The sequence below is a fragment of the Macaca thibetana genome, chromosome 13, assembly GCF_024542745.1.
Source record: "Macaca thibetana thibetana isolate TM-01 chromosome 13, ASM2454274v1, whole genome shotgun sequence".
In the NCBI taxonomy this organism is placed as follows: Eukaryota; Metazoa; Chordata; class Mammalia; order Primates; family Cercopithecidae; genus Macaca; species Macaca thibetana.
Genome location: NC_065590.1, coordinates 70,083,113 through 70,108,121, shown reverse-complemented (window position 1 = coordinate 70,108,121; position 25,009 = coordinate 70,083,113). Strand labels below are relative to the sequence as shown.

The 25,009-nt window shown below is 41.7% G+C and overlaps 1 protein-coding gene across 6 annotated transcripts in view; it reads right to left on the bottom strand.

The window, feature by feature from the left end:
- Positions 1 to 25,009, bottom strand: part of EIF2AK2 (eukaryotic translation initiation factor 2 alpha kinase 2) — a 60,768-nt gene that overhangs the window by 22,442 nt on the left and 13,317 nt on the right. For all 6 annotated transcript variants that reach the window (XR_007718657.1, XR_007718658.1, XM_050753357.1 and 3 more), the window contains 8 exons: positions 22,408 to 22,556; positions 20,508 to 20,631; positions 19,752 to 19,828; positions 19,517 to 19,610; positions 17,916 to 17,950; positions 16,416 to 16,478; positions 5,272 to 5,394; positions 935 to 1,093 (listed from right to left, as the gene is read on the bottom strand). Coding sequence is in view for 4 of the 6 variants with exons in the window: in XM_050753357.1 (XP_050609314.1) it covers positions 935 to 1,093; positions 5,272 to 5,394; positions 16,416 to 16,478; positions 17,916 to 17,950; positions 19,517 to 19,610; positions 19,752 to 19,828; positions 20,508 to 20,631; positions 22,408 to 22,556 (824 nt within the window). In the remaining 2 variants the exon portion in view is untranslated. The remainder of the gene's footprint in view (positions 1 to 934; positions 1,094 to 5,271; positions 5,395 to 16,415; positions 16,479 to 17,915; positions 17,951 to 19,516; positions 19,611 to 19,751; positions 19,829 to 20,507; positions 20,632 to 22,407; positions 22,557 to 25,009) is intronic.

The window sequence follows — 25,009 nt, the reverse complement described above, 5'->3', positions numbered from 1 at the left end:
GTGCCAACAAATTACTAAGAGATATAAATTGGAGGATTGATTTCTTTCTTTTTTTTTTTTTGCTAACCATGTTTTTTTTTTTTTTTTTTCTGAATTAAGTTAGCCTCAATATTCATTTATATTCTTTGTATATATGTTGGCTTGAAAACAGGAAGAGGTAGCCAAGAATTTGCTGAAAACTAAAGTCCTGTAGGCTGATGGTCAATAACTCCTGAACTGATGGTAAAGTTCTCAGTTACACGACATGGAGATGGAGGTGGGGCAGGAGAAAATGAATGAACAGGACCCCATTGGCCTCAGGATTTTAGTGAGAGGACTGTTCCCAGAATAGGTTGGGTGACTTTCAAAGACAGACGCCAGCTCTTTAGGATCTCCAGTTGTTTGGCAGTGGCTTAACTGACATGAAACATGAGGGTGCCCCCATCTCACTTTGTGGTCTTAAAAATATTTTCACTGCCCACCCCCCCGCCCCAGCATAAGTGGTATAGTTACATTCCAAAGAGAACCTTTCACTGCACCACACCAATCACAGCCTAAGAAAGGACAGAAAAGTGTGGTAGCTGAGGAAGGAGCCCCCAGATGCAGCATCTATATGTTAAAACTCTCTTCACAAGACTACACTACAGCCTGCACTGAAGCTGGCACGTGAACAAGGCTCTCCATTAAACAATGGAGCCAGGAAAGCTGAACCTGAGATTTTGAAGACAGGTGAAGATGTAACAAAGGGTTATGAGAGCAAGTGTGCAGCAAGAGGAGGAACAAGAAAGAGATTTTCACTTTGTCCTTACCTGTGGAACGGAGAGATAACAGTGTCTCTCAGAGGGAATTGCGATTATTAATTGTGATAATTAATGGCCTTATCCAGTGGCCCACACATAGTAAATAACAATTTCCTTCCATCCTATTATGGCTATGAGAATTTGTTTTTAGTTACCTTAAACTATTTTTTTGGTTCTCAGGATCAAAATCAGGGCTCTCAGGCTCATAAGCACTGATCTCAGGATCATAATCAAGTCCATCCCAACAGCCATTGTAGTGAACAATATTTACATGATCAAGTTTTGCCAATGCTTTTACTTCACGCTCTGCCTTCCTAGTTAAAAGGAACAGGGAACATGGCAGTGTCAGTGTACATCCCACATAACAACCACAAAACACCTCATGTAACAGACAACTGTCTACATTCCTTTATTAAACCATTGCTGTGGTTCTCACACAGTTTTAGAATGGAAGCCAGGACATTCAAAAGGAAAAAGTGAACATACTGCAAAAAAAAACATAGCTGTTCTCACTCTCAAGATAAACTAAAAGGCAGCATCTGGGCACAGTGGTTCATGCCTGTAATCCCAGCACTTTGGGAGGCCAAGGTGGGTGGATCACGAGGTCAGGAGTTCAAGATCAGCCTGACCAACATGGTGAAACCCATCTCTATTAAAAATACAAAAAAATTAGCTGGGCACAGTGGTGCACGTCTGTAATCCCAGCTACTTGGGAGGCTGAGGCAGAAGAATCGCTTGAACCCGGGAGGCGGAGGTTGCAGTGAGTCAAGATCACACCACTGCACTCCAACCTGGGTGACAGAGCAAGACTGTGTCTCAAAATAAATAAATAAAAGGCAGCGACTTAATGCCAAACATCAGAGAATTTAAAAATCTTCTTTAGCACTCTTGAAATGCCAGTGATGCCATTTTAATTAATTAATTAATTAATTTTATTGAGATGGGGTCTTGCTCTGTCACCCACGTTGGAGTGCAGTGGCACGACCTTGGCTCATTGCAGCCTCAGCCTCCTATCCTCAAGCAGTCCTCCCACCTCAGTCTCCTGAGTAGCTGGGACCACAGGAGCACACCACCAGACCCATCTAATTTTTTCTATTTTCTGTAGAGATGGGGTTTTGCCATGCTGCCCATGCTGGTCTCAAACTCCTGGGCTCCAGCAATCCACTCGCCTCAGCCTCCCAAAGTGCTGGGATTGCAAGCATGAGCCACTGGACCCAGCTGATGCAATTTTTCATAGCTAAATCATACATTATGTTTTGCTTAGACTTGTGTTAAAATCTTTGGATTTCACAAGCAAATCACGTTGAGGCAGCAAGGCTAAGTAACACAGGCAGCGTGAAGTACCTAATTCAGGATTTTCAATGTGTGGCAAATATACACAAAGAGGATAACTTATGCAGAGAAAGTGAGATGGTGGGAGGCTTTATAGGGATGTGTTGCCAAGACCTAAGACAATTTCATGCTAAATGCAGTAAATAAATTGGAGATTTCAAAGATGAGGAAGGATAATCAAACATTTTACAATTTTATTTTTTAACACAAGAAGTTCTAAACTATATGACATAAAATTTGCAAAAGTAAAAAAAAAAATACTGATACTTTGACAATCCTAAAATAATCTGTTATTATTTTAGATTCTTTCTTTTTTTTTTTTTTTTTAAGACAGGGTCTCACTCTGTCACCCAGGCTGGAGTGCAGTGGTGATCCTGGCTCATTGCAACCTGCACCCCTATGGCTCAAGCGATCCTCCCACCTCAGTCTCCCAAGTAGCTACGACCACAGGCACACACCACCACACTTGGCTAGTTTTTATATTTTTTTTGTAGAGACAGGGTTTTGCCATGTTGCCCAGGTTGGTCTTGTACTCCTGACCTCAAGTGATCTGCCAGCCTTGGCCTCTCAAAGTGCTGGGATTACAGGCATGAGCCACTGCGCCCAGCCATGAACACACCACTGCACTACAGCCTGGGTGACAGAGTGAGACTCTATCTCCAAAAAAAGAAAAAAAAAAAAGAATGTTACTCAAATTATGGATTTATATCCAAGAAGATATAAATCATGGTGTCATTCAATTAACAATGAAAAATTAGAACAAACAAAATATTCGGCAGTAAAGAAATGAGTAAATATATTTTTTTCTGTCCCCTGATCAATGGCTATTTTGCAGCCATTAAAAATAACTGGCTGGGCCAGGTGTGGTGGCTCACGCCTGTAATCCCAGCATTTTGGGAATCCAAGGCAGGCAGATCACAAGGTCAAGAGATCGAGACCATCTGGCCAACATGGCGATACCCTGTCTCTACTAAAAACACAAAAATTAGCCAGGCATGGTGCTGGGCACCTGTAATCCCAGCTACTTGGGAGGCTGAGGCAAAGAATTGCTTGAACCCGGGAGACAGAGGTTGCAGTGAGCCGAGAATGCACCACTGCACTCTAGCCTGGGCGACAGAGTGAGACTCTGCCTCAAAAAAAAAAAAAAAATATATATATATATATTTCTAGTAGTTGTACCAATGTATAAACTACTAGAAATGGCCAAGATACTGGACCTTCATCAACATAATTATCTGTTTTTTTTTTTTTTTGAGATGGAATCTCATTCTGTTGCCCATGCGGGAGTGCAGTGGTGTGATCTCAGCTCACTGCAAGCTCCACCTCCCAGGTTCAAGCAATTCTCCTGCCTTAGCCTCCCAAGCAGCTGGGATTACAGGTGTGTGGCACTACGCCTGGCTAATTTTTGTATTTTTGTAGAGACAGGGTTTCACCATGTTGGCCAGACTGGTCTTACACTCCTGACCACAAGTAATCTGCCCACCTTAGCCTCCCAAAGTGCTGGGATTACAGGTGTGAGCCACCATGCCCAGCCCTCATTGTTTTTTCTTTTCTTTTTTGACACTGGGTCTCACTATGTGGCTCAGGCTGGTCTCAAATTCCTGGCCTCAAGCAATCTTCCCACCTCAGTCTCCGAAGTAGCTGGGATATTATTACCATTTTTAAAAATTGCTATCTAATGGAAAGAATAACAGTACAGCTGTCCTTCATTCTTGTTAAATAAAACAATGAACATAGTAGGAATGATCCTACTTCAAATGCAAGGCATCGTCCATGAGAGAAGAAATAGGTTTGTTTAACTAGGCTAAGAACATCCAGCACTCCACACCTACTTCTCCTTTGCACATATCATTTTTCTTAGCCCAGATCCCTTTCCCATCTCCTTTGCTAGTCTTTGAGGGATCAGATTGGTCTGGCCAAGCTACACATAGTAACAATTGCCAGAGTGCAACAAGCAAGATTGGTGAATTGGTGACCATGTGATTTAAGACCTCCTTTCTATTTGTTTTCCTTCCTGAAGGAGTTCTGCTATCCAGTGGGAGTGAGAGGGCTGTTAATACAGAAAACAAATGTTGGAAGCAGTGGGTTACAGTGGGAACACATTGAATTGTCATTCCAGGGGATAAGTTCTAAATCCCAATCTGATTACATAGGAGATCATGTCCAAAGATAATCTTGATCAATTATTTATCCTCCCATACATGCTTCCACTCCTTAAATTAATGGGTAGAGCCTATTTGCCACCTGCCCCACCTTGAATCTAAGCTGGCTCCAGTGACTTGTTTAACCAATATAACTTAATGGTAGTGATGTTCTGGAACTCTTCTGACTAGATCAAAAGAAGCCTTGCCATTCACTCCTGGTCTCTTGGATGACTTGTTCTGGGGACAATAGTTCTTGGAACTCAGCCACTAAGTTGTAAGAAGCCCAGTCCCCACAGAGAGGGCATGTGGAGGTATTCTGGTTCACAGTCCCATCTGAACTTCCAGCCCACAGCCAGTGTCAACTGCTAGCTAGCTTGGATATCCAGCCTAGGATAGGCTGTAGTCAAGGTTTCAGTTGACTACTGACTGCAAATGCCTCTGAGACCCCAAGTGAGAATTGTCCAGATGAGCACAATCAACCCATGAAACCATCAGAGATAACAATAAATTGCTGTTTTTAAGCCACTGCATTTTGGAGCAGTGCCTTATACAGTAACAGACAACCAGAGAACAATTACCATCTAGCTTTTATCTTAGACAAAATCACTTTACATCTCTGGATCTTAGTCTCCTCACCTGTAAAATAGGGAGGTAAGACTAGAACATCTCAAAGATCACCTTTTTTGTGGGTAATGAAGGTTCTATTTGGTGCCACGGTTTTTAAAATATGGCGCGTTTCATGAATTTGCATGCCACTTTAAAGCAAATGACTCTACAGCTTTAGTTCTGAAGATAGCACCGAAAGGATGATCAATGTTATACCATTTTTATTGAAATAACCACAGTAAAGTGATATCATCTTGGAGTAAGCCAAACTCCTCTTGGTAGAATGAAATGTTTAATGAGTATGAGAAAGAAATAAATGATATCCTAATAAAGAAGAGAGAAGCATAAAAAGAAATAGTGCAGATTCAGCATATCTTGCCATTCAAAAAATTTAAACATTTACTACTTACTTGCTATTATATTTAACACGTTTAATAACGTAAGTCTTTCCGTCAATTCTGTGTTTTGCTTTGAAAACTTGGCCAAATCCACCCACGCTAATGAATTCTATTTCTTTAAAATCCGTGCTAAACCTTAAAGATAAAAACCACGGTTATTTTGACATTTTATGCTCAGCCCTTCCTCGCCTCCCCACTCCTTTCCCTTTAATGTCACTTGTGAAACGGACAGTATAACAACTATGACTCTCTCCTTCTGAATAAGAAAGATCCACTTGGCAGAAACTCTTGACTCACAAAGAGTAGTCCTCTCACTCCTCCCAGGGCGAGTCCAACACAGCATATCTCCCCTGGCAGTCACAGTGAACTCCTGGCTTTTCAAAAGCCATGATAAGGCCGGGTACATTGGCTCATGCCTGTAATCCCAGCACTTTGGTAGGCCAAGGCGGGTGGATCACCTGAAGTCAGGAGTTCAAGACCAGCCTGGCCAACATGGTGAAACCCCGTCTCTACTAAATATACAAAAATTAGCCAGGTGTGGTGGCGGGCGCCTGTAATCCCAGCTACTCAGGAGGCTGAGGCAGGAGAATCGCTCAAACCTGGGAGGTAGAGGTTGCAGTGAGCCAAGATCACACTTCTGTGCTCTAGCCTAGGCGACAAGAGCGAAACTCCTTCTCAAAAAAAACAAAAACAAAACAAAACAACAACAACAAAAAAAAACAGGAAAAAAAAGCCATGATAAAAATCCTATCACAAACACAAAATGTTCAAAGGAATTGCTATATGGTGCTCCACAGCTAACATCATCAAGCCGTTATAAGAGAAATGGGCATATGCTCTAAGCCTGCCTAGGTTTCTACTTGGTTTTCCCTTCTCCCTCAAGCTTCGCGTTCCATAATTAAGACCTGTCAATTCTACCTCCAAAACACATTGCTGGTATCTGCCCACTTTCCTCTGCCTCCAACATCTTCACCCCAGTCCATGCTTCCACTAGGCCATGGCAGTAGCTTGTTAACTGGATCCCCACTTCCTCTCTTCCCCTACTCCAATCTATGACCCACACAGCAACCAGAGGGATGAAAACTGAGTCTAGCTATGTCTCTCTGTTGCCGAAACTCTCCAATAGCCAACCTTTGCATTTGACAAAAACAAAAAGCCCTTAAACGGGCTATAAGGTGCCAGATGAGGAGGACCCTGTCTCCTCAGCACCCTCATCTCAAGGCACTGTGCCCCTGCTCATTGCACTCAAAGCACATGCTCTTCTGACTGTTCTCGAACTTTGACATCACCTTTTCCACTTTCACCTTCTCACATGTCCTTCCTTCCACCTGGCACCCACTGCTCTGTGCCCACTCATCCTTTAGGCCTCCCCACAATTGTGACCCCAGAGAAACCTCGCCTCACCCCTGCTTTCATTCCTCTCCATGCCATTGCTTTCCCTTCACAGCTCTGACCATAGTTTGTTCCTGCAGATTTTTTTTTTTTTTTTTTTTTGAAACAGGATCTTGCTCTGTCACCCAGGCTGGAATACAGTGGTGCGATCTCCGTTTATTGCAATCTCTGCCCTCTGGATTCAAGCAATTCTCCTGCCTCAGCCTCCAAAGTAGCTGAGACTACAGGTGTGTGCCACAACATCTGCTAATTTTTGTATTTTTAGTAGAGACGGGGTTTCACCATGTTGGCCAGGCTGGTCTCAAACTCCTAACCTCAAGTGACCCGTCCACCTCAGCCTCCCAAAGTGCTGGGATTACAGGCATGAGCCACTGTGCTTGGCCTACTCATGTAATTGTTTATTTAAAGTTGGTCATCCCCATGAAACTCCATGACAACAGGGTCCATTTTATTTGTTCCTACCATAAACCTGATGCCCAGCACAGTGCCAATTCTATATCGAGTGCTTAATAAATATTTGATTCTGTATTGTTTTCTAAACTTTTATATTCAATGCCCCCCGATGCAAACAGACCTCCATTGTTTCAGACATTTCATTTTAAATCCAAACATACTGTCTATAGCAGAGCAGACATTTTTTTCAAGTGAAATCTGGTATGGAGCTAGAAAGTAGAAAACAGATTCAAGTGGATCAATTCTAATTCCTGCAGAAGTATTTTTTTCAATCACTGATTTATAGGAGTACTTGTTTTCAATATTAATAACTTATACAGATATCAGAGAAGTCCACATAAGCATCACAAAAATCTACAATTACCACATTCAATTTGGATCTGTCTAAATATTACTTCTCCAAGAGCCATGATCCACTGTGGGCCAGATAGTGCAACGTCAATTAAACTGTTCAGGTGGAAATATAATTTAGCCTTATAATGGGCCCTCAAGAAACTTCTGTTGAATGAACAAATGTATCTTCAAACAAATTCTATTTCACAATTCCATCTTTGACAGAACAGGAGCATTGCCATCTTGAACAAGCACCGCTATTTTAAGTTCCCCTTGATTAAAAACTGCCTAAATCCAGCCCCAAAACATCAGCCTAATGGCTAATGTCAGCATGACCATAAACGACAAATGACACCTCTGACCAGAAACCTTCCAAACCTGAGATAAATCCCCTTCGACCAGAGACATGCCAACCCTGAGATAACCTCCCCTCTGACCAGACATTCCAACCCCACAATAAAACTCTCCTCTACCCAGAAACATTCTGAACCTGTGATAAGCTCTCCCTCCCTAAATCCTTAAGTACCCTTAGTCTGTAAGAGAGAATGTTCCTGACCAAAATCATCCAGAAGCCCCTCTCAGGTTTATTCTCTAAAATAAACCTGTCTTTGACTGTTCAGCCACTTTTCAAGTTTCCTTCTTCTTTCTTCAACTCTTGCAACCCAGGAAGCAGTGGGCAGCGTCAGTTTGTCCCAAGATAACTCCTGGGTCCTGAGGGTCTCTGGCCACCTGTCACGTCTTTTCTCTCTCTTCACTTTTCAAGCAATTTGCATGAGGTGGATAACTAATCTGAAGGGGACTGTGAGGCTTGGGCTGGGGCTACTCTCCAGTGGGTTCTCAAAACCCTCAGGTCTCAGGAATCCACCTTGACTGCCTGCAACAGGTATTTTGCTCTCTAACCCTTGTCCATTCTTCCTCCCTCTTCTCTCTCTCTCTCTCTTCCTCATGTAGCTCCAGTCCAGGAGGCCCTTTACTGATTCCAACCAGAACATCCAACATCAGACACTAATCCAGCCAATTGGTAAGATTTGCCTTTCCTAGCTTTCTCACAGTACCTGGGAAAGTCAGGTCTGCCGTCCTGGTCCTTGGAGGACCAGTGAGACTAAGTTGAAGAAATCTTGGGGATGCTCAGTTTCTTCTCAGCTTAACTGTCCTCTTTATAAAGAGGATTCCAGGTCTCTGTCTTTTGTCTGGGGATGCCTAGAACAAAAACAGATACTCTCGGCCTCCTCTTATCAGTCCACATGGGTGCCAAACAATTCCACACTCCTATGTCCTCCCCACTGCACTGTCTCCTTCACAACCTCACCAAACTTGGCTTATGGGGGAACCTAAAGTCAAAGTGTTTAATTTTTCATTGCAACATGGCCTCGCTCCAATACAAATTAGATAATGACAGCCGATGGCCTGAAAACGACACCTTTGACTTTCAAATTCTCAGGGACCTTGACAACTTTATAACCAGGAATGGCAAATGGCAAGAGGTTCCCTATAGTCAGGTTTCCTTCTACCTTAAATCCCAAACCTCCTTATGTCAAGCTTGCACCCCTCGTGAAATCCTTCTTCTTAATGAAAACCTCCCTGGGTCTCTCCTCCCTCTGAAACCTCTTCCCCCGAAATCCCCTTTGACCCTGCAGATGAACTCCCTCCATACTCTCAACCCCTGCATCCATTTCTTGCCTATCCAAACCCTCCATCTCTTTGGCCCCTCTTGCCCCCAGCCTTTAGTGCCAAATCCCAACCCTTATCGTTCTCCACCCATTACCCATTCAAACACTACTCCAGCCAGTCAAACCACCTCTGCCATTCTCCCTCTCTGGGAAGGCGCTAGGGTTGAAGGCATTGCTTGTGTTCATATCCCCTTTCTCCATGTCTGATTTGTCACAGATCGAACAGTGTCTAGGATCTTTCTCTGAAAATCTATCACAGGGAATTCCTGCACATAACCTAATCCTTTAATTTAACTTGGCATGACATTTATATAATTCTAACCTCCACCCTCACCCCTGACAAAAAAGAGCGCATCCTGAAACACACACAGTCAGCTGAAACACACACAGATGAACTCCATAATCAAGCCCCTATACAAAATCCAGTGGCCAATGATGCAGTCCCCTATAGAGGCCCAGACTGGACTTACCAACAGGGAGACAATGGCATCAGGTAAAGAGACCACATGATTACCTGTCTCCTCACAGGCATGGACAAAAATGCTTATAAGGCAGTTAATTCTGAAAAGCTCAGAGAAATTACACAAGAGCACCAGGAAAACCCTGCCCTTTTCTTATCACACCTCATTGAAGCTATGCTAAAATATACCAATTTGGATCCAGAATCTAGAGAAGGTCAAACTTTTCTCTACCTCCAATTTATTTCCCAATCCACCCCAGATATCCACAAAAAAATTACAAAAATTAGAGGAGGGTCCTCAGACATCTTGGCAGGATCTCCTAAATGCAACCTTCTGGGTCTTTAACAACAGACATGAGGAACAAAAAATTCAAGAAGACAAACATCTCCATTTAAAATACCAGATGCTTGCCTCCACTGTCTGAAAGTCAATTACACAAAAGCCTCCTAATAACCCAAAGGGAAACTCCCCCACCTCTCCAGGAGTCTGTTTTCAATGAGGCAACCCTGGACACTGGGCAAAGGCTTGTCCTAACCCCTGGCCTCCCACCAAACCATGCCCAACTTGCAGTCTTTGTGGACACTGGACGATGGAATGCCCTCAACAGGGACATCTTCCCCATTCAGATGCTGCTCATAATGAAGCCCCCCAACCATCACAGGAGGAAATCTCTTCACTGCTAGTGCTGACAACGGAAGACTGAGGGTACTTGGGATCCTTCGCCCCCACATCTAGTGAGTCCACGAAACCCAGGGTAATTGGGATAGTATCTGGTAAGATTGTTTCCTTTCTTTTGGATACTGGGATAAGTCTATTGGTATTAAATGAATATCAAGGTCCATTAGAATGTTCATCTGTTTCTATTGGTGGCATGAAGGGCATACAAGAAACCCCATACAAAACAATGCCTCTATATTGCTCATTTCAGGGAGACACCCTTACTCACTCTTTCTTGGTCATTCCTCATTCCCCCACTCCTTTACTAGGAAGGGACATCCTACACAAACTGGGAGGAAACATTCATTTATCAACCCTACACCAAAGCTACCTCTATTTATTATTATCTTAAGAACAGAACCCTTCCTCAGACATTCCATATCCAAACAGACTTAAATCCCAAATTCCTCAGCCCTCTAAATCCCATAGTATGGAAAACTGACTCCCCCATGTTAGCTACCCACCATTGTCCAATTCAAATTTCACTGAAGGATCCTAAATGCCAAACAGTGGTCCCACAATATCCCCTAATGGATTATGGGGACTCAAGTCCATCATCTCCCAACTTTTGGCTGCCAATATTTTATTTTATTATTTTATTTTATGTTTTTGAGATGGAGTCTTGCTCTTGTCACCCAGGCTGGAGTTTAATGGCGCAATCTTGGCTCACTGCAACCTCTGCCTCCCAGGTTCAAGTAATTCTCCTACCTCAGCCTCTCGAGTAGCTGGGACTATAGGTGTGTGCTACCATGCCCAACTAATTTTTGTATTTTTAGTAGAGATGGGGTTTCACCATGTTGGCCAGACTGGTCTCGAACTCCTGACCTCAGGTGATCCACCCGCCTTGGCCTCCTAAAGTGCTGGGATTACAGGTGTGAGCCACTGCAGCTGGCCTAGCTGCCAATATTTTAATCCCCACCCATTCTCCCCACAAAACTCCTATTCTCCCAGTTACAAAACCAGATGGCTCCTATAGACTGGTTCAGGATTTGCAACAAATCAACTCCACTATTGTTCCTGTTTATCCTATTGTCCCAAACCCCTGTACCCTCATATTGCAAATTCCTCCCAACACTAGCTATTTCTCTGCATTAGACCTCAAAGATGCCTTCTTTTACTATCATTCTACATTCCTCCTCTCAAAACCTTTTTGCTTTCACTTGGACTGACGCTGATACATGCTACTCCCAACAACTCACCTGGACTGTCCTCCCCCAGGGGTTTAGGGACAGCCCTCAGTATTTTGGTCAGGCGCTTCGATTAGACCATTCCCAACTACCTCTACGACCCAGCGTCTTGTTTCAATATATGGACAATTTACTTCTTTGTAGTCCCTCTCTAGAACATTGTATTCAACACACAGCCAGGCTTTTAAATTTGTTGGCTGAATGTGGGTACCAGGTATCCAAAAGGAAGGCCCAATTAACCTCTCCAAATGTTTCATAGCTAGGATTAATTATAACTCCAAATACCCAGGAAATTCCACTAGCATGAAAGCAAGGCATTCAACAAATCCCATTTCCTAAGACAAAAAGGGACTTACTTTCTTTCCTCAAATTAGTGGGATATTTCTGATGATAGATAGCAAATTTTGCCACTGTCACTAAACCTCTTTATGAACACACAAGAGGAAATCTTGACCAACCACTCACTCCCACCCCAGACCTTTATCATGCTTTCTGTCACCTAAAATGTGCCTTATTACAGACCCCCCACTTTAGGCCTTCCAAACCTCCTAAGAACTTTTCATCTATATTTACACAGTTCTCATAATCAGGCCCTTGGACTCTTAGCCCAATCCATGGGAGATTCCCTCCAACCAGTGGCATATTCTTCAAAACAACTAGACCCCATTTACAAAACCTGGCACCTTTGCTTAAAAATTTTTGCCACAGCCTCTTTAATTATCCCTGAGGCACAAACTCACATTCTACGAACCTCGTCAGGTATTTTCTTCTCACAGTCTACAAGATATGCTCAGCCGTAAGGTGCTCACCTCCATCTCATCCTCTCGCATGCAAGCCCTACATTCAACCCTCCTTCAGCCCTCCATCTCTCTTCATAGATGCTCACCCCCCAATCCTGCTACTCTTTTATCTTCAACACTGATTTTGGACCCTGACCAACACTCATGCTCTGATCTAATTGAAAGTTCTCGCACCATGTTTTGCCACCTTACTTCCACTCACATAAAGGGAGCCCCAGATTGATTTATAGATGGCAGCGCATCAAAAAACCCTCCCCTCCAAGCAGGATATCCCGTCATTGAGAGATATCATGATGATACCCGCTCTCTTCTACCTAGAAGAGTCGTAGAGGCTGCCCCTTTGCCTTTGGGCACATCCTCCCAACAAGCAGAATTAGTTGCCCTAATAAGAGCATTAACCCTAGCAAAAAACACACAAGTTAATATATACCACAGATTCTAAATATGCCTATAACATCAACCATTCCAATGCCCAAATTTGGAGCAAGAGGGGCTATCTCACAGCTAAGGGAACTCCTATCATTAATGGAAAACTAACCATCCTCTATTAAAGGCTGCTCTACTTCCAGAAAAGGTTGCAGTTATCCATTACAAATGACATCAATCAGATAAAAGCCACATTTCTTTAGGGAACTGTGAGGTTGACTACTGGGCAAAACACACCTCAACCCATCATCCAATTCTCCAATATCTATTTCCCCTCACACAACATATCCCCTCCTTTTATCCCGAACACCAAATACAACAACTAATCACAGCAGGGGCACAATTCAAACTCCCATACTGGTTCATACAAAAAAAATTAGTCCTACCTGACCCTGAAAAAACAACTCTTGGCCAGGCGCAGTGGCTCACGCCTGTAATCCCAACACTTTGGGAGGCCAAGGTGGGTGGATCACGAGGTCAGGAGTTTGAGACCAGCCTGACCAACATGGTGAAACCCTGTCTCTACTAAAAATACAAAACTAGCCAGCCGTAGTGGTGCGTGCCTGTAATCCCAGCTACTCCAGAGGCTGAGGCAGGAGAATCCCTTGAACTCCAGAGGTGGAGGTTGCAGTGAGCTGAGATCATGCCATTGCACTCCAGCCTGGGCGACAGAGCAAGACTCTGTCTCAAAAAAACAAACAAACAAACAAACAAAAAAACTCTGTTATGGGATATCCACAACCTCTTCCACACTAGCCATTCCCCTCTACAACATTTCTTAAGTTTCCACATACACATAAACCCAGATATAAAGGAACAGTTGAAAGCCATTTTCCATCAATGCTCTATTTGCCAGAAAGCTTCACCCCACTTCAACACTAGACTCCCTTCTTTTCCAACCCATCAAGACAGGGAACCTTCCAAGACAAGACTGGCAAATTGATTTTACCCATATGCCCCCAGTAAAAAAGGTTCGATTTCTTTTGGTTCTGGTTGATACCTTTTCAGGATGGGTTGAGGCTTTTCCGACAACCAAGAAATGAGCTTCGACTGTCACCTCCAAATTAATAACAGAAATCATCCCCTGGTTCAGGGTGCCTCTTTCTTTTCAATCTGAAAATGGTCCTGAATTCATTTCTCAAATTACTCAAACACTTGCACAAACCCTACGAATCACCTGGAAGCTACACATCCCCTATCAACCTCAATCTTCAGGAAAGGTTGAAAAAATGAATGGCATTCTAAAAAGCACCCTCACCAGGTATTCACTCCAAACACATAAAGACTGGGTTACACTTTTACCTTTGGCCCTTCTGAAAATTCGGGCACTCCCACGGAAGCCTTTAATGCTCAGCCCCTCTGAACTCATACATGGGAGTTTTGAGCATGAGTATTTGAACTCATGCTCCTTTTGTTCCACCTCGGGGTCAAGCCCCACCTCTAACAACCCCTCTCATTTCCCTTCTTCTGCATACCATCCACCATTTCATTTGGGAATATGCTGACAAATACTTGCCACAACCTGTCGCCAACTCCTTTAATCCCTTCCTACAGTCAGGAAACTGGGTTCTGGTAAAAGGTCCCAGCCCTACACGAATCCCAGAGGAAAAAGAACAGAAATTCATCTAAGCAGCTACATCTCTTTCTCTGTCAAACTTTCATTGCTTCCTAACTAACCTTGTTACAGACCTTCTGTAGAGGACTACGTGCTCACAAACGAGATGTTCCCAATAAGTACTGCTCTTGCAAACGAAGCAGGGCGTTCCTTCCCTGCAAACAGGGAGGACAAAGGAGCCAGCTGCAAACAGCAGGCCCTGGGGACTGGTTAATGTGTAAACATCTTGAGAAACCAGCAAGTCAGGAAAAGGTCAGAAAAACAACACGTGACTTGTGACTTGGCAACATTCCACAACCGAAATTGTATAAAATAAAGCAGAGCGTGCCGTTCGGGGCGGCCGCCATGTTTGTCTCGTCCTGTGTTGTCTTGTGTGCTCATTCCTTTGTTTAGGAAACACACGGACCCCAACACCTTCAGTGGTAGCCTTACAAAACTCTCATTATACATCCTGATCAGCTCCTTACTATTCCACGGGATTTATGGCTTCAAGGAACTTTCCAGGACTTTACTCCTACCCAAATAACTTTTTCCTCCTTTTGCTTGTTTCTTTCAATCTAAATTCCCTAATCACATCAACCTCACCAATAGAATCACTCCTCACTGCTATCAAACTAGAACGTTCTGTAAACCTTACACAATCCCTCTTGCTGGAAGCTAACTCTTCCTTTGCTCCAGAATGCTAGATGTGTTTATCACTGTCTTCCTCAGCTTATACATCCCTTCCTACACCTCTTCGTGACCTTTTAACAGAAAACATAACCCTAATCTATAAATTCCTTTTTTGAAAGAGTTGACCCTCTGGTCGGCGATTATCCCACTTCCAGGGCCAATCAGGCCAACAAATTATTTCAAACCTATTACAACTCCCTACAACACCTTAAGTCACAAGACCCTCCCATTGAAGGGCCTCTAATTAAACACACCCCCCTTTGACAAGAAGCCTCACTTTGCTTTTTAGCCTATGAGGGAAATTTCCCTGTCAGATCCTTAACACTTAACCAATGCAACTGCATTATCATTGTTAAACACCCCGCTGACCATCACACTAACCAAGTTGACTACCAAGTATCACCTGAAGTGAATGGAGCATTTCTGCAACCCACTCGTTCTACAGCCCCTCCCTCAACCAATGCCTCTGGCCTAATTTGTGCTGTCCCTAGAGCCCACCTTTATCCATGGCTCAATATTAATGGTGCAACATCTAATCGCATTAAGTGTGTAAAAAAATAACTCTTCCTATATTGCTACTATAGTGGGTGTCTCCTTGACCTCCTCCTTGTCCACTTGGAGTAATGAACCACAGGAAAGAAAAAACATCCCATCTTTAATTCACTTGTTTTCTTTCCGTATCTCCACCTATATTTATGACAAAGGCTTATTTTTTGTGGGTGGCACCAACACATATCTTTGTCTCCCCACCAACTGGACTGGAACCTGTACCCTAGTTTATCTTTCTCCCTCCATTGGAAAAGTTCCTCCCAGCCAACCTTTGCCTGTTCCATTCATCCAATATGTTAGGAAGAGGAGGGTCATCCACGTCATTCCTTTAATGGCTGCCTTGGATATAACCTCCAGACTTGGATTCGGAGCAGGCAGATTGGCCACTTCCTTAACACACTTTAAAGCTCTTTCCACAGAATTACAGGGTTCTTTAGAAGATATGGCCTGAAGCATTATAAGAATCCAAGACAAACTAGACTCCTCGGCTGGAGTAGTCCTCCAAAATAGATGGGGACTAGATCTAATAATAGCTGAAAAAGGGGACCTCTGCCTCTCATTGGGTGAGGAATGTTGCTTTTATCTCAACCAATCAGGGCTAGTAAAAGACGCTGATGAAAAACTTAAATAAAGGGCTAAAAAGCTAAGGGAATATCAAAACAACTGAATAGATTGTTGGTTTGGGAACAAAATCATAACGTGGGTCATCCCATTCCTGGGCCCCCTCCTAATGAAACGCCTAAGACTCATGTTCTGACCCTGCCTAGTTAACCTTATTCAAAGATCTTTAACCAACAGGATCATGGCCATTTCACAGACAACTACCCAAAAACATCTACCTATAGCATTACCCCTTCTTTCTTCAGCACTTACAATCTTACCTTGCATCCTCAGTATACTTTGGTCCTTTCATGTCAGGAGGGTCAAATGTAGGTGCCAAAGATCTAAAAATTAAGAGTTGAATGTAAAACTCAAATAAAATTGAAATCAAATATAACTTGTTTAGTGTTAATGTTAACCTTTTTCTTTCTTTTTTTTTTTTTTTCTTCAGAGGCAAGGTCTCACCCCATCTCCCAGCCTGGAGTGCAGTCGTTTGATCATAGCTCACTACAACTTTGAAATTCTGGGCTCTGAGGAGATCCTCCCACCTCAGCCTCCCAGGTCGCTGCGACTACAGGCATGTGCCACCATACCCGACTAATTCTTTTTATTTTTTGTAGAGACAGGGTCTCTCTATGTTACCCAGTCTGGTCTCGAACTCCTGGACCCAAGCCATCCTTCCCCCCTTGGCCTCCCAAAGTACTGGGGATTACAGGTGCAAGCCACAGCACCCAGCCAACTTTTTTCTTTATAAAACTATATGCTTACAGTTCTCCTCTGGCCTCTAATACTTTTTCATCCCTCCTCTGGTTCCTTTTTGCACCTTCGAGCACTCATTGTTGATGTGTCACTAACCTCTGTTTTTCTTTCTCCAGACTCAAAACCTCAGGAAATATATCTCCTTACACCCTCATCCTAGCTGTGATTCCTTACTGATGATAAGCCACTTGCAAATGGAAGTTTAAACACCACCTAAAACTTAACATATCCAAACCGCTGTCTTCTCTCTAAGCCCTTAACTCCTTAACTTTCTTAACACCATTAGTGCCATGGTTCTTCACTGCATCCTGTTCAAAGTGAAGCAATCTTCAAATCCTTTCTCCTTTACCTCTTCTTCATGCTTTCACTCAGCTATGGGAACCTATCCCCTCAAGTCATGTCCACTCTTCCTTTACAGTCTTTCTCACACATTCTCCTCATCCCTCCTGACTGCCACAGTAATCGTGGCTGAGGGCACCTCATGTACAGAACTCTCTTCTCTCCATCCAAGCATCCACATCAAGAATCATCTTTCTTTAATACATCTATCTACTATTCAGAATATACTGGTGGCTCATAATGGCTCCTACTGCCATCTTACTCTCATTTCTGACTATATTTACATCGTTGCCTTTCTCTTCAGTTAATTGACATAGCATCTGACCTTTTTATAATCCAAGTTTTTATGCTATTTTAATCTTACTTGTCTGCAAAATAATACACTTCTCTTGAAAACACTTCTACAGTGAAAACAGCCCAATTCCTTGCCAGCCTCGTACAAAATAATGCTCTTAACCTAATTACTCGAGTGGTACCCCCATAGGGCTTTATGTCTACAGTGCAGCATGTGCATATATTCAAATATCTCTCGACACATCTAAAATTATTTTATAGATTTCAAGCTTTCTGCTTCTGAAACTCTGCTCAAATAAGGGTGTACAATACTCTAAGTATTTAAAACAATACATAAGTCTGAAATAAAACTTCAGATCAAAATATGTTCAATGCATAATGATACTCACCTTTTTGCCTTCCTTTGGTTATTTCTGAGACCATTCTATAACAAAAGAAAATGAGAAATAGTTTCAGATGACTAAATCAATCATCTTCCTTTCTCTTGTTATCTTTCCTCTTGTATTTCCAGATGGCTCGCTGACCAATTTCTTAGTCCATCAATGTCTGTATTCTCATCAAGCCCTGTATAAACACTTAGTATTGTAAGACTTAACTTTTTGCCAATCTAATGAGTTTAAAATAGTATCTAATTGTTTTGATTTACATTTTCCTGATACCTAGTAAAGCAGCTTTTAATATTTGTTGCCCATTTGGGTATCTCTTCTCTGAACTATCTGTTTATATACTTTGTACATTTTTCTACTGAGTTGCTTGCCATTTTCTTATCAATTTTGTAGTTCTTTATAACAGAATACTCTTGTAACACTAATCGTCAAAAGCATAGATTTTGCTCTAAGTTCAACATTGCCTGCTTATGTGCACCAAAAAGTTATCTGTTTTTTGTTTGTTTTTGTTTGTTTGCTTGTTTGTTTTTGAGATGGGGTCTCACTATGTTGCCTAGGCTGATCTCGAACTCCTGGGCTACAGCGATCCTCCCACCTTGGCCTCCCAAGTGCTGCAGACTATATGCGTGTGCCACTGCACCAGGCTAAAAAGTTATCTGATTTCAGTTTACTTTTAATGTTAAATTTAATTCTAATTTTTTAAAACAGAAATAAACTATATTAGAGAATCTTTAAATATTATCCCATTGGTAGGAGAGAAAAGCAAAATCATAGGAATATATTAAAATATAGGGGTGAGTGAGGAAAGACAGAAGTGACGTGTAGAAGGGTGAGGAATGGAACTTAATTTTTTTTTTTTTTTTTTTTTTTTTTTTGAGACGGAGTCTCACGCTGTTGCCCAGGCTGGAGTGCAGTGGCGCGATCTCGGCTCACTGCAAGCTCCGCCTCCCGGGTTCCCGCCATTCTCCTGCCTCAGCCTCCTGAGTAGCTGGGACTACAGGCGCCCGCCACCGCGCCCGGCTAATTTTTTTTTTGTATTTTTAGTAGAGACGGGGTTTCACTGTGGTCTCGATCTCCTGACCTTGTGATCCGCCCGCCTCGGCCTCCCAAAGTGCTGGGATTACAGGCTTGAGCCACCGCGCCCAGCGGAACTTAATTTTAAAAAGAATCAAAATGCTGCTGAGCCGGGCACGGTGGCTCACGCCTGTAATCCCAGCCTTGGGGAGGCTGAGGCAGGCAGAACACGAGGTCAGGAGCTGGAGACCAGCCTGACCAACATGTTGAAACCCCGTCTCTACAAAAATTAGCCGGGTGTGGTGCATGCGCATGTAATCCCAGCTACTCAGGAGGCTGAGGCAGGAGAATCGCTTGAACTGGAAGGCGGAGGTGGCAATGGGCCAAGATCTCGCCACTGCACTCCAGCCTGGGTGACAGAGGGAGACTCAACCTCAAAAAAAAAAAAAAAGGCTGCTGAATATTATCATTTAGTAAGAGTGCATAAGAAAAAATATAAAAATTATGGTGGAATACTAGAAGTTATTTTTAAATGAGGAAACGCACAGAAAAATAAGATTAAGTAGGAAGCTTCGAGACTAATATGATACCGTAAACAATGAAGAAATGTGTAAACTGCCACTGTTAGAATTTATCTCTGATGTATCTGCTGAGACGTCACTTTCAGCTGATGATTCAGAAGCACTAGAAGAAAAGGGTGTAACTATTAGTTTATTAATTCTGTTTTTATCACTTCTTTCTCTAAATTCTCCTTAAACATAAAAATTTCTCTTTCAGACAGAAATATGAATATGTTAAATATCTCAATTGTTTGTCTACACTTACAGTGAGTTGTTCACTAAAGGGTTGCTTTGGGAGTCACACGTAACAGCAAAAGAACCAGAGGACATGGAGTCAGGTTTCTGAAAGAAAGAGAGTCCCTTAGTAGGCTTAAATGCAACTAATTATTTCTCTACAGAGGCTCAGTTTCTGTGTACTATCACATTTATTTCAACACATTTACCAAATCCACAACCATAAACAATTACAAGATCAATAACGTTTTTTATGGATGTTTGGTCTGGATTTTATTTTATTTTTTATTTCATTTTTCTGGATCACAGGACAGATAATTTTTTTGTTTGTTTCTTTTGAGACAGGATCTGGCTCTGCTGTCCAGGTTGAAGTGCAGTGGCACGATCTTAGCTCACTGCAACCTCCACCTCCCAGGCTCAGGCAATCCTACCACCTCAGCCTCCCAAGTAGCTAGAACTACAGGTACATGCCACACACGCATCTAATTTTTTTTTTTTTTTTTTGTAGAGTCATGGTTTTGCCATGTCGCCCAAGCCAAGCTGGTCTGAAACTCCTGAGCTCAGGAGATCCACCTGTGCTGGCCTCCCACAGTGCTGGGATTACAGGTGTGAGCCACCACACCCAGCCACGGCCCCATGGCACATGGCTCATTGGTGCGACACAGAATGGAGGAATCATTTTGCTAAATCACTGCCTGTCTTGGCATAATGTAACCACAGTCTAACCTGAAGTCAACTTCAGAGGGAATTTTAAAACATAAAAATTTAATCCAAAGACAATACGTACCACTGAGGTTTCTTCTGATATCTCAAGCAATGCAAGTTTAGCGGCCAACTGTTTTGCTTCCTGTTTACTAGAACCTGTACCAATACCATATTCTTTGTCTCCAATTTTGCATTTATAATGAAATCTAGGAGAAATCATAGAGGGTACTTATCCAAACATGAAAAATATAGTAAATCCAACTTACGATTAAAAAAAAAAAAACATTAACAGAGATCTTAAGATAATACCAATTTATTAGATAGATTTATAGTTCATATCTTGCATAATTTAAAACCTCAGTAACCTGCCTGACCAATTTCTCTGAATAACCAGGATCAGTTGTTTTCCAGGCAATTTCTAATTTTTGGTTGCTTTGCTGAAAGATCTGGCACAAAGGCACTAAGTGGTGATTTTTTTTGTTTTTTAATTCCCCAAAGGTCAAAAGATATGGAGGTAGAAAAGAAAGAGGACCAGTGAATTTTTTCAGCAGTGCTCAAATGGGAAGGAAAAAGCCAGCAGAGAAAGTGGATTTGACAGGAGAAGCTATGAAGTTACAGCGTAGGGGAAGAGCAAAGCATGGATTCTGCTCTAACTTCAACATTGTCTGCCATCTGCTTATGTGCACAAAAATTTGAGAAAATCCCCACAGTGTAGATTCCCTATACTAAAGTCCACACTCTCCTATTAGACGTAAGGACATTTGTGGTTAGGCCAGGATACCTGGACAATTATATAAGAACTATTTTTAAGGGATAAAACAATGGACATGGTAATTTATATCACAGAGTTACTACATATTACTGCAAAATGATTCCAGTATTTGAACTCCTTTTCCTTTGTGCTTCTATTGAAGGCCATTGATAGAAACACATCCAAACAGGGTGAGTCTTCCCTGCTAGACCCTGAATTAAATAGCTGGGTTGAGTAACTGGATCATTTCTATAGCTCCTATTTTTTTCAGACACTGTCCCCCCGCAAATAGATTTCTTCTTTCTTTTAGGTATCTAACGTTAGAGAGCATAATTCAAAGAAATCAAAAAAGTGAGCTACAGAAAATAAAATAGTCTCTTAATTATCAAGATTGACTCAACAGATTCACTTTTGACTATTTCATTCCAATGAATACTATCACATGTTTTTCTTCCTGGTTTTGGCCCAAAAGCCATGACTGTGAATAGCTGAGTCAATTCATAGAACAGTATCCTAAAGTGATGATTTGAACTATTTGCCATGTAGATATTTTTTTTTCTTCTTTCTCATTAACTGGTTGGTTGTAGTTGAAAAACAATCGCCTCATACTCCTTTGATTTCTGCTTTTTTCAGTTCCAATCCATTCTTTATCCTCATTTCCAGGAACATCTTAGCTCAGTGGTGACGTTCTTAGTAACTTTGAAACTCTAGCTTATCTGTCTCATCAGATCCCTCAAATCCTGGTCTCCTCTCAGTCTACGGCTAAAACTCATTCCTTCTGATACATGGTATTTGTTCATTTAATCCAATTTGAAGGACAAATACCTGAACAAAGAGCTCCCTGATCTGACAAGGGTGAAGAGTCATTCTATACATGTGGCAGAGAGGTTTTCAGATAGTTACCACCATCATGTCCTCAATGACGAAAAGATCTCTGCATTCTTTGAGCAGTGGCACCCTGTACCCTCTTGTTCCACAGACTAAACCATCCAGCTACACCTCTGAAATAAAGGATTACCCTAATTTGATCAATTACGGTAAGTGGGCTCCATGGCTTCAGCAATTAAGCATTTTAATTACAAATTAGAAATCAAATTACTATCAATCATATAAAACCTTCCATATAGAATGTTTAAAAGGACACATATTTCTGGAAAATTAGACATGAAAATAAACCAACTTTATTGCTTAGATACAATGAAACAGAAAGAAAAGCCAAATTATGTCTTACCCTTCTGGCCCATGCACCCCCGATGTACATTGTTCATAATTTACAGTTAGTCTTTTCTTCTGGGCAATTCTATTGACAACGCCTATGTAATTCCCAATGGATAATCCTTCCGAAGAACTGGTTGTTGTCAATGAAAAAGGACTAACTGCCTACAAAGAAAAAAAAAATTCTTGTTTAATATAAATGACAACAAAGATTTAACCTTTTAAAAATCATTCTTCTAATAAAATTACTAAATGAGCAATGTGAAAGACAGGTTGGATGTTATATATTTTTCTATTATATTACCTTGAGTAAAAGTGTGACTATCTATCTCCCTCTACCAGAAAAAATCTACAAAGATAGATTTTAACAATAGGAAAGAAGTTGCTTTTTCTTGTTTGTCTTTGGAAAGTACTATAACACGTTCTAGCTTGTTATATTCTTTCTAATCTCAAAAAATGAGGCAAGAGATACTGGATCACAACTTAATGAAAAAGATGAATATAATAGCGTGATTTCTACTATTGTTATCTCTACCTTTTTTTCTTAGTCCAACAAAAATCTTGTCCAAAGTTTTGCTATTTTATTTTTTTAATTTTTTTGAGTCAGGGTATCACTTTGTTACCTAGGCTAGAGTGCAGTGGTGCAACCTCAGCTCACTGCAGCCTTGACCTCCTGGTTTCAAGCGATCTTCCTGTCTCAGTCTCACAAGTACCTGGAACTACAAGTACACACCACCACATCCGGGTACTTTTTTTGTATTTTTTGTAGAGACAGGGTTTGGCCATGTTGCCCAGTCTGGTCTCGAACTCCTAAACTCAAGTTATCTGCCTGCCTCAGACTTCCAAAATGCTAGGATTAGAGGTGTGAGCCACCACACCCAGCTGAGTTTTGCTATTTTATTAATCTTGTCAAAAAACTAGCTTTTGGTTTTATTGATCTTTATTTTTTTTCTTTTTTATTTCTTTTATAGTAATTTCAACCATTGTTATTTTCTTTCTTCTGCTTTTTGGGGGTAAGACATTCTATTTTTTTCTAACTTCTTGACTCAATTTTCTACCTCATTAATAATTATAATTTGTAATTTTGCTTGATTTTTTTTTTAATTTGGTTACAAGGATATCTTTAAGTAGATTTTTCAAGAAAGAATCTTGAAACCTAAATTTTCCCAAAATTTTCCAAATCTGAGAATAGTCCTCTGTTGTCTAAAATGTAAATGACTTCATGTCTCATTTTATAAGCATTGCTACACTATTTCCTGGTTTATAATGTTGCTGTGCACAGCATGAAACTTTAAAAATATTTACATTTCACATAGTTTTCTTCTTCTCTCTAGATGCTTGTAGAATTCTTTCCTCATCTCTGGAGCGCAGTACTTTCTTAAGAATCAATGTTGGGGCCAGGCGCGGTGGCTTATGCCTGTAATCCCAGCACTTTGGGAGGCCGAGGCAGGTGGATCACGAGGTCAGGAGTTCAAGACCAGCATGGCCAACATAGTGAAACCCTGTCTCTACTAAAAATACCAGAAAATTAGCTGGCCATGGTGGTGGAGGCCTGTAATCTCAGCTACTCAGGAGGCTGAGGCAGAGAATTGCTTGAACACGGGAGGCGGAGGTTGCAGTGAGCAGAGATTGTGCCACTGCACTCCAGCCTGGGCAACAGAGCGAGACTCTGTCTCAAAAATAAAAAATAAAAGAGAAAAAAAGAATCAATGTTGGTCTGGGTGTTTCTAAATTTTCCTGTATCTATTAAGTTGTTTTAATCTGTAGCCAAGTCTTTATTTCATAAACATTTTCTGCTGAAATCTCTTCAGATCATTTTCTTCTGTACTATTTACTCTGTTCTTATTTTCAGGGACACCAGTCACATGTATATTGGTTCTCCATTATCTGCTCTCTGTAAACACTTGGCTCTCTATATCCACGGGTTCCAAATCCCTGGATTCACCAATCACAATCAAAAATATTTGAAAAAAATTGCTGGTTGCATCTGTACTAAACATATTCAGTTTTTTTCCTTGTCATTATTCCCTAAACAATACAGCATAACAACTACTTATAGCTGGCTGTGGTGGCTCACACCTGCGATCCTAGCACTTTGGGAGGCTGAGGTGGGCGGATCGCTTGAGCTCAGGAGTTCAAGACCAGCCTGGACAACATAGTGAGATTCCATCTCTACAAAAAATACAAAAATTGGCCAGGTGTGGTGGCTCGTGCCTGTAGTCCGAGTCAGTTGGGATGCTGAGGTGGGAGGATCACCTGAGCCTGGGGAGAATGAGGCTGCAGTGAGCCTTGATCATGCCACTGCACTTCAGCCTGGGTGATAGTAAGACCCTGTCTCAAAAAACAACAACAACAAAAAACTATTTACATAGCATTTACATTGTATTAGAGATATTATAAGTAATCTAGAGATGATCTAAAGGATAATCATGTACTGCATAATGACATTTTGGTCAACAATGGACTGCATATATGACAGTGGTCCCATAAGATTATAATGGAGCTAAAAAATTACTGTCATCTAGTGAGGTCATAGCCACTATAATGGCTAATTTTTTGTATTTTTAGTACAGACAGGGTTTCGCCATATTGCCCAGGCCAATCTCAAACTCCTGGGT